We start from the raw sequence: 13,196 nt of genomic DNA on the forward strand, positions 1-13,196 counted from the left end.
TCTCATTTGTGCTTGCTTACTTGGTCATGCACGACTATCAGACAGTGCACACTGTGAACAGACCTCACTGAATAGCACCAGCTCTTCACTCATCGATATAGGTATCAGGAATGTGTAAACCTGGGCTTATTTCATTCCCGGCCATATGTGAAATGTATTGACAAAAAATGTGGTTTTGCACTACTGTGCAAGCACTTTAAGAGAGAACAATAATCAGTCACACTTTTTATTCACTTACTCTCCTAGCACAACTACACATCTAAAATCTCATTCATTCACATATACCAACTTACAATGTTTGCCTTTATTTTCTTAAAAACAGAACTATATTATCAAATACTATCACAATTTCTGCAACAAGAACTTCAATTCATAAAAGTTAACATTTTTAAAAGAGGCCTTCCAAGACAATTCAAGTTAACAACTGTTAAACACAGGATAATCTGAAGCAATTGATGGAGATGTAAAACAACTTTAAGTTGTAAAACAACAATGTTAAGAATTAACGATTATGTTTGGAAAAATTATGTGAAACTGTGTGTGTGTAGAGAAGTATAGTAGATGTCTGAGAACCTCCCCCGCCCCTCATCTGATAATACTAAAAATTCCACATACATTTTTGGAAACATTTCCTGTTGAACCACGCTGTATGCACTCACTCACATAACATGAGAAAACAGTTATATGAAAACAAATTACACAGAAATCATCACGTTGACATATCCACAGCACCTGTTAATGATTCTGTAAGTTGGGTCCCATATATAAATCATAAGAAAATATGTTTCATGGTGGTGGCTCAAGTATTTACAAGTTCACAACAACAAATAATATTTAATATAACTTTCTCTCAAAACAAGTGTTACGTACATTCAAGCAGTGTACTACAACAATATAAAATGAAGCAGTCTTATTTTTCATGTAGTAACAACTGCATTTGAATATCATATATCATTTCATATCACTGATATTATTGACCAAATTTTAAAAATCCATTTCTTATGAGGACTATTTACGCAGTACATGTAAAATATCAAATAATGATTCCAACTTTATCAAGCAGTCAAAAAACTACTTGTTACTTGTCATCCAGATATATAAAATTTTCTATTCGTTCATTCTTCTCCTACTTAGCATCTTCATTGCGATCGTGGATGGGAACAGTGTCTTTATTTCGCACATTAGGGTTTAAATGCACATCAAAACTTGGATCATTTTCTGTTGCTATGCGCCCAAGCCAAGAAAATATCATAATAAGAGTAAACAAGCCTATTAAGAAAAGTATAACAGCCATCAAGTAGCGCCGATACAGAGGGCCTGGCTTCTTGTTTCGTAGTGCAGGACCAGAAGCAGTTCTGTAATAGATGATAAATGAAAATGATGCAAACTGACAGTAAGAAATTTGAAGGAAAGTCACATTAGTATACATACTTAGTGGATCACAAATAATTTGACAGTTTACTCTACAAAATGCTAACTGAGCTGGTAACTAGCTGTAGTAACAAAAATATAGAATAAGATAGTCATTAAAAATTCAAATGTTTAAATGACGTAGTGCTTACTTACGTGCTAAGAGACAAATCATAAATGTCTTATTTCCTGAGAATAATATGTTCTCTTTTATTATGAAGCAGCAGAAGTTTATCCTTTAAAAGTTTTGCTGGTACTCAAAGGAATTGTACAACAGGAAAGTATGTCTGAACAAACAGCAAAATGATCACTCCCAAGCTAGCAGTACTGACAGCAGTGAATAGCTTCCTTAATCTCAGAAGGCTACATTAGATCAGAAAAGCTTGATGAGAAGACACATGTCAATACAAATCAGGGTAAACAACAACTTCTCACAATGGTGAAGCATTTCATAATGCCAGTCACCAGCTGGCACGATAATTGAAGAGCGATTTCTCTGCATATGTATGAGCGTGGTTGGTACAATGGGAGTAACAGTTGCCAGAATTTACAGATATGCAAAGGAATGGGCTGAAGGTATTTACACAGAGACAAGGTATGAAGGAAATCACACATAGTGAACAATAGTGTACAGAAATGGTTTGTGTGTAGAAAAGTAATGTACAGGCTATTAAAAATCTTGCTAAAAAAAGGGGGGGGGGGGCAGGTGCTAAGTTACTTCACCCGGTCTCCAGCATGTCAGTCTATTACAATATAAGGGTACAAATAGTGAATCTACAATATCTACAGTAAACAAAATACTCAGCAACTGTTATAACATGAACTGTTATATGCCATGAGGAGAAAACACTAACATGATACAGGTATTGGAAAGAAAAGTGAAGAGCGAGAGAGGAGAGAAGAGAAGCAAGGTGAGGGGAAAATTTGCAACGAGAGAGATTGAGACGGAAGAGAAGAGGAGATGGACAGGAAAGGGTGGTGACATGGTGAGAGAAAAGAAGGAAACAGGACAGGCGGGAAGGGATGGAGGGAGATGGAGAGAGGGGTGTGTGTGAGGGTGTGGTCAGAGAGAGAGATGGAGGGGGGTTGGAGGAAGCAAAGGAGTAGTCAGAGAGAGAGGTGTGTGTGTGTGTGTGGGGGGGGGGGGGTAGGCAAAGGTGTAGTCAGTGAGAGAGGTCGTAGGGTGCAGGAGGCAAAGGAGCAGTCAGAGAGAGAGGTTGGATGGGAGGAGTAGGAGGGCATGCGAAGATGTGGACAGAGAGAGGTTGGAGGGGGGGGGGGTGGCTAGGCGAAGGAGAAGTCAGTCATTGGAAGGGGGGGGCAGGTGAAGGAGTAGTTGGAGAAAGAAGGTAGGGGTAGGCAAATGAGTAGATTGGGTGGGTGCAGATTATGAGACTGAACAGGAAGGTCACCTGTCTTTTGGTCAAGAGAGAGTCCATCTAGATCTGGAGTTAGTGAAGTGTACAAAACATTTGATCAAATTATGAAGCAATGGTAAAATCGATACACTGAAAGCAGTACTGATGCCAGGATGGAGAAAAAATTTAAGAGAGAGGTATAAGCATATGGGTGAGCCAGTTTGTAAGTCAAAGAACAGACAAGGGTTCATCTGCGTCAGATGATACCGCCCCCCCCCCCCCCAGTCTGCCAGGGGTAGGGGAGGGGCCATCAGAGAGAGGTGATGGGGGGGAAGGAATCGCCAGGGATGGGGCCACCGGAGAGGAGGAGTGAGGCTGTGAGAGATGGGGGTTGGACCACTGGAGGGGAGCACACTGCTGCAGAGTGAAAAATTCTTTCTAGTGTCTAAAATTGCTCTACACCTGTACCATGTAGTGAGTGCTGACTGTAGACATATTATTGTGAAATTATATATACAGAAAAAAGAAGTGTAAAATGAAACAATTCAAACACTCTCATAAAAACACTACATGTTCCTGCCCAACGGGAGATGTAAAACCATTTCCCACTGTACTGTTTCTCCTGGGTGGTCTTGGGTTTAAAAAAAATGTAAACTAAATATTATGATAAATTTTATAAAGAACCAACAAGTTATGCCAAGGAAGAAGAGAGAGAACTGCAATGGACGTGTTATTCCATGGACTCTTGCGCTTCTATGCATGAACTACCTTTCCTTTGTCATTCGCTTATCTGCTTGGATTCGGACCTAAGAGGACGTTCTTGTGTAAAGTTCATCTTGCTGTGCCAGTTAATAATATAAGTTGTACTTAAAACCAGAAAAATATAATGGTTATTTTGTCAAAAGAATTTGTGTACGCGGTCAGTCAATTTGTAAACTGATACCCGAGTTGTCCTAAGTAGACATGGACCTTAATAAAGAATTTTAATTGTTAGGCGCCATCTTAGAAAATCTTTAACATTTTTCTTTTAGCTCATCTACGAGACACGCCGTCGTTTAGGACAATTAACTTTCTTTCAGATCCTACGAGCCCAGCGGTCACTGATAATAATTTAACAATTTTTACTTACAGCTTTTCTTTATATAACAAGATAACATCCCATGCAGAAAAGGTCTTGTCACAGGATTCCAGTTCCATTATAGGATTTCATGATTTCATTTGTAGATGCTACTCTTGTTATATTGGAGAATCGAGATGAAACCATGATATTCAGTAACGTATTGCAGTAGTTTACATCGAACAGACTTGTGAAATATTCTCGGGTGCAATAAGCCTGGAATAATATCTGTGGTGTCGGGTAATGAAGGAAAGGACAATTAATTATCGACGATTACATAACTACCCTGAGAACTGAGCTAGTTTATTAATTACTGATCTGTGTCGGGCTAACTTAAAAAAGATATTGCACTATTAAGAACATTCTTGTGAGTCATTTGCAGAAAAGTGTTTTCAACTGCTACTATTGAGTCACTAAGAATATGAGTACATTGGTAGACTGCTGTATATTTTTACATATCACTGTTTTTATATTTTTACATTACACCACCTAAACCACGGTTTTAGAGGTATTAGTGTAAATAATACTAGTATCCTGATCCTTCCTAAAAGTGAGAGGAACAAACACTGAAAACAGGTCATAGGGATGAAAACTTTAGGTCCTAATTCATGGTCTGGGTACTAACCCAAAGGGGTGGGGGGTGGGGAGTGGGGGGGGGGGGACATAAGGGTATATTCTAAGGGGGTTAGGCAGGGGTGGCAGCATGGGACCTGAACTGGTAATGCCACCCTTATATGCCAAAAAATTTAACAACACAACCAAAATGACACCGCTTAGTGAGTAGACTTTTCATCTAAAAAAAAGTAAGAAGTTGAATGACTACAAAATTTACAGATGGTGATTGACTAAGTGAGCAAGACATGGCAATGGCAGGTGTCAGGAAAACGGCAATGGCCAGTCCTACCCCACAGTGATTGACTGGGTCCAATAACTTCATAGCTGAGGATGTGACTGAGCCATAAACCCGGCAAACATTGCCCAATCATAATGAGACCAGGGCATAATAAATATGAAGTAGAGTAGTGCGAAGAGCAGATGGCATGAAATGGAAGGGCCGACAAGGAGAGGGGAAGGGGCAGGAGAAGGCACTGCCAGGGAGAAGAGGAGGGGCAGGAGAAGGCGCTGCCGGAGAGAGGAAGGGGGGGGGCAGGAGAGGGCGCTGCCGGGGAGAGGAGGGGGGGCAGGAGAAGGCGCTGCCGGGGAGAGGAGGGGGGGGCAGGAGAAGGCGCTGCCGGGGAGAGGAGGGGGGGCAGGAGAAGGCGCTGCCAGGGAGAGGAGGGGGGGGCAGGAGAAGGCGCTGCCAGGGAGAGGGGGAGGAGCAGGAGAAGGTGCTCTGCCAGGGAGAAGGGGAGGGGCAAGAGGATGTCACCGAAGAGGGGTGATGGGTCATTAGGGAGAGGAAGAGGGGCAGGCGAAGGTGCCAGGGAAGGGCAGGTGAAGAGGCTGCTGGTGAGTGGGTGTGGGGCCGCCAGAGAAGGGGGAGGGGCTGCCAGAGAGGGGAGAGGGGCTGTTGGGGAGAGGGTGGGGGGGGGGGCTGCTGGAGAGAGAGGAGGGACTGCTGGGGAGAGATGGAGGGGCATTGGGGAGAGGTGGAGGGGGCGGGGGGAGGGGCATTGGGAAGAGAGGTAGGAAGAGGGGGTGTGGGGCCACCAATTCCATGTAGTCAGTAATGAATGTAGATATATTGTGAAATTAAATATTAAAAAAAGCGTAAAATGAAATAATTTAAATATTGCCAAAGAGACATATTATCACTGGTAATGCCACAGTTATTTAATACGAAACTTACCTCCACCATCTAAAGAACCAGTCTATTGCAGATCGCCTCTTATATTTATTTTCATCATGGTCAAACGATGTATCTTTTACCTCATCTAGAGCTTCAAATACTCGACGAGGTGCATGGCCTGTAAGAGATACCTTAAGGAATGATTCATCATGGATTACGGAAAAATTACACGGAAATGATGATAATAAAGAAAAATAAGTTTCCAGACATGTCTTCAATTTCATAGTCCTGAAGAATTGTCAAAAAAGTGAACAAACAGTCTAAATATAAATCTAGTTAGAGCATAAGTCCCTTGCCCACATTTATCACACAATACTCTCATATTGGACTTAGTATTTCATAATGAAAATGTCATTAAACTGATTCAATAAAAGCATTTGATCGTTTACCATGGCTGATAATTAGGAAATACACCGAAGACTGTATAATAAGTAATCTTTCCCACAGCATAGTTTCTGCACCTCAATATAATTTCCAACATGTAACATTGTAAACACAGCACCATTAAAAAAGTACAATTAATTTATTGGTTGTTTAAATATTCATATTGTGGTAGAAACCCTGGTTAGTCTCTGCCCAAGATTGATTAATTGCTCGTGCTTGTTGATTACTTCAACTGTGCATTTATAGTTGAAATAATTTAATAAAATATGGTTACCAGGTGCGGGTTACTCAATGGCTCCCTGAAAAGAGCAACCAATCACAAAAATCGGAATAGGGTCCACAGAAATGCTCTGGACCAAAGGACATCAATTTGATCCTACTGGCAGTGTTGAACACCAATGCTTTGACTGTAGATCAATCCCAGAGCTGCAGGGATGGATGAGGGTAGCAATGCACAATCTATCATTTAGGCTGGGAATGCAAAAGAATTTATGAATACCCAGTTCCTGGTAAAAACTGCATATATTCTTAATGACCTTCTTAATGACAAGATTTGATGAGAAAAAAGTACAAGATTCAGTGGAGCAGGGGAGAAATAAGAGGAACAATTGTATCAGAGTTTTGCTATACGTGGAGAGTTTACCTGCACACTGTAACATAGTTTGCTGTGGCAACAGTGACTTCAAAGGTTCACAGACCAGATGTCAGAAGCACAAGATGACTCCTCTAACATTGCCCACCTAGAATTGACTTCTTACTTGGTCACAAAAATCATGGCTTTTCTCCTGCGATTGACTTCAGAAAAGCTCTTGCATTGGCTTTTTCCATGTTGCCAACCTAACTGGTGTTTTAGGCGTGCTCATCTCACAACAAAAAACGTTTTCTCTGTTAAGCTCCTCAGTAAAATTGATTCTGCACAAGGAAATTATGTTCTGTACAGAGGTTGAACTTAACAGCCTCTCTTTCACACCTGGTTTCAAGAAGCAGCCATTGTACAAAATTTCCCTGATTTGACCAAGAAATGTGTGTCTCAAAACAAGAACTATCCCACAACTCTTAACTCCCTCCCTCACATCACTGACTGTTTTAAAACTGCATCTATAGATACACAACACTGCCGCATTATCTCTTGCCTAGCTGTATAATAACAAATCAAAATATTGGTACCATTAGAACATTTCATTACTAAATGGAATAATAAATCTCTCTCTCTCTCTCTTTGTGTGTGTGTGTGTGTGTGTGTGTGTGTGTGTGTGTACATGGGTGGGTGGGTGGGTAGGTGGATGGGTGGGTGGGTGGGTGGTTGCAGTGGCATGTGGAGCGGTGGTGGTGGTGGTGGTGGTGGTGGTGGTGGTGGTGGTGGTGGTGGAAGGGGGAGGAGGTTGCAGGAAAGGAATGCATGCTTAGTTCTTTGGATATTCTAGCACATTAAGTAACAAATATAATACGATGGTGAAAATTGACAAGACAAGCCTAATTACAGAAATTAAATTGTGCTTTGACTAATGGGAATTATCTTTATTCAAAATGTGATGCTATATAGTGTGTGGATCCTCCAATATCATTTCCCACAGCTGAAAATAACATAGGCAACAAAAAATTGTACTGTAAGTGCCTCATACAGACTTGGAAATTTGTTTTACTTACCACCAGGCACCAGCTGTGCATGTGGAAGTCATCACTTCAACAGAACATCATTTCAACATAACACAGTAACATAACAATAAGTGTGACTAGAACCTTTTTCAAACCATGAATCATTTATTGGCCCTGTCTCAGACATATCCTGTGTTGTTTAACCTTATCTTTCCCCTCCTTTCCTCTCTGCACTCTCTCCTCTCTCCACACTTCCCCTTCCTTTCTGCTTTTCTCTTTGTCATTTGCACAATTGTATTTACTTTGGGAAAAACAAGACTCACAGTGCTGAAGGAATGTTTTTAAATAAAAAGTTGAACTTTCCACCTTTACTAACTCATTTCTGTCTATACAATGTAATCAAGTTATTGTTTATGATCCTGCAATGCACAACAGCCATTAGTGTGTGTGTGTGTGTGTGTGTGTGTGTGTGTGCGCATACTACTCATAACTACTTCAGATTCCAATGAAGATGAAATTTCACTGCTTGTGAATCTTGCGTTTCTGTTACTCAAAATTAAATAAAAGTGGACACACATTGGTGTACAAAAGGTAAGTGCTTCAGATGATAATGTACAAGAAAATATTCTTCCACACAGTGAGCATACAATTGTGTGCTTTTCAGAGAACAGGCAGAGGCCTGTGCAAATCAATTAGGAATAAAAGAGTTGTAATAACATGTTCTCATCATGAAATTCATGAGGAAAGGTATTATGTGTTGTAGAAATAATCTCTCCCACAGTAAAAGAGGAGGGGGGGAGGGGGGAAGAGGGGTGGTTAGTTTTCTGTTTCACAAAGAACATATTTAATACGATAGGTTATTTTATGAGTCACCATCTCCATAAACAGAACATTTCAGCTGATTAAACCAAAATTGCGGGTGATTGCAGTTTTTCTATGGTACTCTTCTGAATACCACTAACAGAAGAATATGCAGGGTATGACAATGTACAGATCCTTGATATATTGCACCTACCTCAAACACTTTAAATGGTAAGAGGAAAACGATATTTATCCAATATTTTTTGCATATACCAACCTGCTGAAGTAGGAAAGCTCTCTGCACGACTAAATGCTGAAGTGGTTTCTTCAACATGAACAATGGAATGTGGATTTTCATCTGAAACGGTTTGCTGGTAGTCCGAATTTGGTACCATTGTTCGTTTTGGAGTACTCTGTCTCTGGTTGTTGCCGGCACTTGCAACTGACCGTACATCATCTGATCTTGCTACATTTGGTACATCATCAGCAGTTAGCTTTGCTTTATCACTAGGTGGTTTTTGTTCCTTGTCCTCGCTAAGCTGCAAGTAAAATAACATAGTAAATAACTATAAAATTTACTGTGATAGTTTAGAAGATTACAGTGGCTCATTAAAAACAGTTTTAGAGCAATAAAAATATTAATCAATTTTCTGCCTGCTGCATCACATCAAACCCTAATGCCTGGTACTTAGGTAAACAGGGCTTTCTTGAATATCGTGCACAAGATGAATGGTTTTCCTGCCTAAAATTCATTAGCAGCTACTGATTCATGATTTTGCTCATACTTTGCAACAATATCATTTCAATTTATCTTGCTACGCCTGTACAGAGCTTAATGTCTTACAAATCATTCACACGGTCTCTCATATTTTTGCAAAATTTAAGGCGGTACTCACCTTCACAAACCACACTCTATGAAGATTGTCTATAAATCATCAAGAAATATGCTCCTTATGGGGAAGAACCATATCTGACTGCACTTTTTCTCAAACTTTGAAACAACTCAAAATGGAATAAGTAACATTTTAATATACGTACAATAAAATTTCCAGAAAGAATGTAAAACTGGACGAATTTACAAGTGTATTGGTGATGAACTTGGGCTCAAAAAGTGGTATGGTACCAGCCCAAATCATCAAAGTAACTTAATCTTCCTTACTCTTGTTCTTTTCAGGCACATATGTATGCTGAAATAGCCATGGATCACTTATTATACATAAAATATATTTATTTGCTTCATGCTGACCTGCCAGTACTTTCTCGTTTGCATGGAAGTGGAAAATGAATGGTCATGGAACATTCTGTTGACAAATGAAGCCCATTTCCATCTACAAGGACATGTTGATACACAGAAATGCGGAATGTGGGGAATGCAAAATCTGCTCACATATCCACCAGTACTGCTTCATTCTGCAAAGGTAACTTTGTGATGGGTGTTGACAGTGCCATTTACCAAAAGGACCATATACTTATGAGGGGAAGTGTCCAGCAGGTCTTGTTACTTGTATTGTAACTGGTAAATGCTATGAGAGTTTTTTGTGCACCAATGTCATTCCAACCTTTTAATAGTGTGGATGTGTGGGTAGAAGCATTTTTATGCTCCTCTGCACATCCAACAGCCATTGAAAAAGCTGCTGTAGACACATTCTGGAAACATTAGAATTATCAGCCATCATTTCCTTACAGCCCAGCAATCCAAATCACCTGATCTTAATTCGTGTGATTTCTGGCTGTGGGGTTAACTGAAAGATGCTGTCTTCAGTGCTCCGATTACAAATGTAACTCAATTGAAGGTACCCATTGTGCAACACATTCTAAACATGATCCCTGACACACAATGATCTGTTGTGGAACATGCTGTTTCTAGATTTCAACATGTGACAGAGAACTGTGGACAGCAATTGAACATGTCTTGTTCCAGTCTCACGATGATTAAAAACTGATCTCATTGTCAATTTTTATGTGGTTTTCGGACTCAAGACAATTAAAAACTGATTTTTCCTATCCGATATGTTACGGCCTTGCCACTATGCATACGTGTTTATCCAGTTAACATTGCCACAACCACTAAATGCCAAAGTTGTGTGATCATGTACACTGCGCAGTATGGTTGGTTTAATACGCAACTTTCATTATAGCAATTGTATTACGATTCATCTGTCATCTGCAGCCAAATCCATTTATGTTATGACACTTACAATGCCATCTAGTGGAATTTTTTTTTTTTCCAAAATCATTACCCCTTCTTCAACAATATTCCATTCAAATTTGATGCCATTCTGAACAGTGTTTTTTTTTTTTTATTTTATTTTCTACAGCATAATGTATAGATATTCCATATTCCAACTACAGTGTTACTCTGCGTCGAACCAGGTGGTAATAACTGAAGTGCAGCTACTCACAGATGTCTAACAGGGGCTGTAATTATCATATGGCAGCAAAACTTGGTAAATATTCTAATGCGTTAATGCAGAACCGAATTCTGCTGACAAAAAATCAGTTCCAATTTTGGCAACCAGATGCAAATCTGACACTGTGAATGCAAGAAATACATATAGAAATGTTTCAATATGTAATGGATTAAGAACGAGACATGGGCACAAAAGGTCAAACAAATGTGAAAAGCATTATGTTGAGTTTAATATTAAGCACAGCTTGCACAACTTGTTCAATACGAGCACTGGAGAATGTGATTACATGCAGCCAGCACCAGATGTGCACCTGTTGGCCAAAATTGTAGCTAATTTTTTTTCAGTGTAAATCGCTTCTGCTTTAATGTATTTGTGAATCTACCAAATTTTGCACCAAATTACAGCCCACACTGGCACTCTGTGAATAGCTGCTCCTATTTATAACCACCTGAATACTGGAATATAGCAACTGTACCCAAACAAATATGGATTTTTTTTTATAAATAATAAATTATGGGAAACATGAAAATGGAATAACAAGAGGAAATTGCAATAATTAACAATGACAGAGCCAGTCTGTCGCTACCCTCATATGATCAAGCTGGATCAGACAAAGGTGGGGGGGCATACTGACAATTTACTGGTTTCATAAACAGACACAGATTTTCGAAAAACATTTCTGTTACAGTAAGAGTCGCTTTCTTTTTCATGTTGGATTGCTCCCATATTTTCCTTGTTCACACTGTTCTTTCATAAAAGTAGGCGATTTTTATGGGATCCAGTACTGAGTGGAGGGGATCAAATCTTCATTGCAAATGCACTCCCAAGATCACCTTTCTGCTTGTGCCTGCATTGAAGCTCTGGCTTTGGTGAGATGCTTTTTGTTTGCCACGACTGTCGTACAGTAAACCTGATGAAACAGTATCTTATGAAAGTTCAGAGATTTAGCGTAAGTATTCATTTCATCACACTAACTTCTTTAGTTTTCTTTTTTTCTCCAGCACAACAAAGCTTTCACTTCAAACCTAGTGGCTTTTAGATTGGAAAGTGCATGCATATATTTTACATTTCACAAGATTGTGAATGATGAAATTACTGGTGTATGAAACAGCATACAGAGCAAGATATCATATGAAATATCTTATGCTGGATAATGTAGTCACAGAGATACAACAATTTTAGTAACTGCGAAATGGGCTTTTTCATTATAATGCTTCTGACCCAACAACAGACTTCTCTTTTCCTTCTCTGGTCTTTTATTCTTACACTCACAGTACATACAGGAGGAAGAAAGTTACTTAGTCGGATTATATCTTTCTCTCTATTTGTGTGTTGAAGCACCCAGGTATAGCAAATACCATGTAAAAGTAGTGTTCAATATTTTGGGTTTCTTCTCAGATCCAACAGAACTCTAATGTACTCACCATTCAGTCCCTAGGTGGCTTTTGATGATGAACTATCATATTTATGATCCCATGAGCAAAAATAGAAATATGGTCTATCTATGCGTAGCCCAGCTGCAAAAGCAAGAAGATTAACAAATCTTAACTGGGACTTGCTGACAGGTTCAAACAGAGTGCTGAACTGAGTCTCAAATGCTGTCTGACAGACACAGTGTTTTACCTATTCAACAAGTTTTGCAATGGCATACCCCGCTGCAAAGTGTTACGTGCATTCCAGAAAAGTCTTCACTGAGAATTTATTTTCATGACTTCATCCTCAAGATATTGTGCTTGTTTTACAATCTATTTTGTGAGGCAAACTGTCAATTGAGAATGACTGCAAGCCACACTTAATACAACGCCTCTGACTTAGTTAACATAACTTCAAAAGTGGCATATTGTTCTACTTTTTTGTCAACCAATACCTAAATAAAATTGCAGCTTCTGTGCGACTATTAAATGCATATATTCAGTCAGATGCATATGTTACTAAATGTCTACTTGCTTACTGAACTAGAAAACATATACTCGTTCACACAAGCACAGTCCTCACACACACGGCCACTGTCTACGAGCACTGGTGCCCGAATGCCACTGCATATGACACGTGAGCAGCAATCTGCTGGGGTGGGTAGTGGGGATAAAGAGCAGCTGTTGGGGAAAGTAGGAGGAGGGAAGTAGGGTTGGATTGGGAGAAGATGCTGTGCTGCCACTGGGATCATGCAGGGGATGTGGTGGGGATAGGGTGAGCTGCTAGGTGTGGAGAGGCTGTGCTTTGGAGAGGAGGGGGGGGGGGGGGGTTGAAAGGGAGGGGGAAAGGGTGAGGAGACAGGAGAGAAGCAGAGAAGAGGAAAGACTAGTAGGTATGTTGATGGTATACAAGGGTTG

General features: G+C 39.9%; 1 protein-coding gene across 1 annotated transcript in view; it reads right to left on the reverse strand.

Moving 5' to 3' along the window:
- Nucleotides 1–282: 282 nt before the first annotated feature.
- The window catches only part of LOC126192456 (zinc finger protein-like 1), a 39,208-nt gene continuing 26,294 nt past the window's right edge, over nucleotides 283–13,196 (reverse strand). The window contains exons 4-6 of the mRNA XM_049932604.1: nucleotides 8,733–8,994; nucleotides 5,675–5,792; nucleotides 283–1,355 (exon numbers count right to left, since the gene is read on the reverse strand). Coding sequence (XP_049788561.1) covers nucleotides 1,127–1,355; nucleotides 5,675–5,792; nucleotides 8,733–8,994 — 609 coding nt within the window. The 3' untranslated portion in view covers nucleotides 283–1,126. The remainder of the gene's footprint in view (nucleotides 1,356–5,674; nucleotides 5,793–8,732; nucleotides 8,995–13,196) is intronic.

This window comes from Schistocerca nitens, chromosome 1 (assembly GCF_023898315.1).
Source record: "Schistocerca nitens isolate TAMUIC-IGC-003100 chromosome 1, iqSchNite1.1, whole genome shotgun sequence".
Classification (NCBI taxonomy): Eukaryota; Metazoa; Arthropoda; class Insecta; order Orthoptera; family Acrididae; genus Schistocerca; species Schistocerca nitens.